The sequence below is a fragment of the Hemibagrus wyckioides genome, linkage group LG06 (assembly GCF_019097595.1).
Source record: "Hemibagrus wyckioides isolate EC202008001 linkage group LG06, SWU_Hwy_1.0, whole genome shotgun sequence".
Classification (NCBI taxonomy): domain Eukaryota; kingdom Metazoa; phylum Chordata; class Actinopteri; order Siluriformes; family Bagridae; genus Hemibagrus; species Hemibagrus wyckioides.
In genome coordinates, this window is record NC_080715.1 from 1,392,073 (window position 1) to 1,393,909 (window position 1,837).

The 1,837-nt window shown below is 41.6% G+C and overlaps 1 protein-coding gene across 1 annotated transcript in view; it reads right to left on the reverse strand.

Moving 5' to 3' along the window:
- Positions 1–1,304, reverse strand: part of si:dkey-69o16.5 (Alpha-aspartyl dipeptidase-like) — a 12,299-nt gene extending 10,995 nt beyond the window's left edge. Inside the window, exons 1-2 of the mRNA XM_058391956.1 lie at positions 1,197–1,304; positions 356–466 (exon numbers count right to left, since the gene is read on the reverse strand). Of these exons, the coding sequence (XP_058247939.1) occupies positions 356–466; positions 1,197–1,261 (176 nt within the window). The 5' untranslated portion in view covers positions 1,262–1,304. The remainder of the gene's footprint in view (positions 1–355; positions 467–1,196) is intronic.
- Positions 1,305–1,837: the final 533 nt, after the last annotated feature.

Sequence of the window (1,837 nt, forward strand, 5' to 3'; positions counted from 1 at the left end):
ATTCCTGTAAACTGAAATGAACTGAATTCTATGTAAACTCTCTTTTGTTTTTGCAGGTATCAGATCTGTGACTTCTCTAAAATAAATATACGCTATGACAATAAAGAGTTAATAAACAGCTTGGTACTGAGAAGGTGATAAATGTAGACTTTTATTACAGTCTGATCCCACAGCCATAAACAGGCTGGAAGAACTTCCTGTAGAGAATCTACAGTGATCTCCTCGGAGCAGAACTAAAACATCAACAACATGAAGCTCTCCCTGCAGTGAGGAGCATCTGGCGGTGTTCTGCAGGATGTTTCTCCAGCTCTTATTGCTTAAGACTCACAGACGGAGTGAAGCTGAAGCCACTTACTTCCCGAAGAAGTCCGAGATGTTCTGCTGACAGTGTTGGAGATATCCTCCTCCATACAGCGTGGAGTTGGACACCAGGAGCAGTCGTCTGTTCATGATCAGAGCGCTGAGTCTGCAGGAGGTCAGTCAGAGGCACATGACCAGAAGGAAGAGGAATAAAAGTTCTGAGCCGACCTTTACCCTGACCGCGGATAAGATTACGGAGGGAACGCTGCTGTTTATCAGGCTGAATTACGAGCAGAGGGTCAAAGCTGAAAGGTCAGAGATCTGACACATCATCAGATCAGATCATGATAAATCAATAATAAACAGAATCTGTATGTGTGTGTGAGTGTGTGTGTGTGAGTGAGTGTGAGAATGTATGTGTGTGTGTGTGTGTGTGTGTGAGTGTGAGAATGTGTGTGTATGTGTGTGTGTGTGTGTGAGTGTGAGAATGTGTGTGTGAGTGAGTGTGAGAATGTGTGTGAGTGTGTGAGTGAGTGTGAGAATGTGTGTGTGTGAGTGTGTGAGAGTGTGTGTGAGTGTGTGTGAGAATGTGTGTGAGTGTGTGTGAGAGTGTGTGTGTGTGTGAGTGAGTGTGAGAATGTGTGTGAGTGTGTGAGTGTGTGTGTGTGTGTGTGTGTGAGTGAGTGTGAGAATGTGTGTGAGTGTGTGTGTGTGTGTGTGTGTGTGAGTGAGTGTGAGAATGTGTGTGTGAGTGTGTGTGAGAATGTGTGAATGTGTGTGTGTTTAATAAATAATTCCAATAGTTAAATGATAACCATTAATTATTTCACAAATTTTATAACGTATAAGCCAAACCTAAACTAAATAAAATTTCAATTCCAAATGAAGTGTCTTACTGTAAAAACAGAAAGACACAACAACATGCGCATCTGTCGTATTCTGCACCCAAAGGACCCTGCATTGGTGACCATTATATCCGCCTGATTTTAAAACTCGTTTAATGTACATTCTGATAAACCATTTAAAAAAAAAGTTTTGAAACCGACTCAAGTATTGTAATTAAGCGAACTCGAAGTGTTTAATATTTCTAGCGAAATATTTTGGTTGTAGAACGATTTTATTTATTTATTTACTTTCACTCGCCCCGCCCCCACCCCCAAAAAGGGTGTAAATTATAACTCTACTCCGGAACCGGAAGCTAACCTCAGAGCACTCAGAATATGTTGAGGAGCAATAAGATCTTCTCCTGTAAATGTGATACAGGTTGAATTGGGGGAAATGACTGCTGGGAATATGAATATAAAAGTTTAATAAGTTTCAGGTGGAATATTAATAAGGAGGCACAGAGTATGGGTCTGGGTAGTATAGATATTGCCCCTTCAGTGACTCAGCAGGACCTCTGGCTCTTCCCTACACCTCTAGTAGACACTCAGCTACACGATGACAAACAGAACAAGACACAGAACATGATAAACAGATTAGCAGTACAATGGACGAAGGATCCAGACTCGGGACATACAGCAGCATCAGTGTTTAT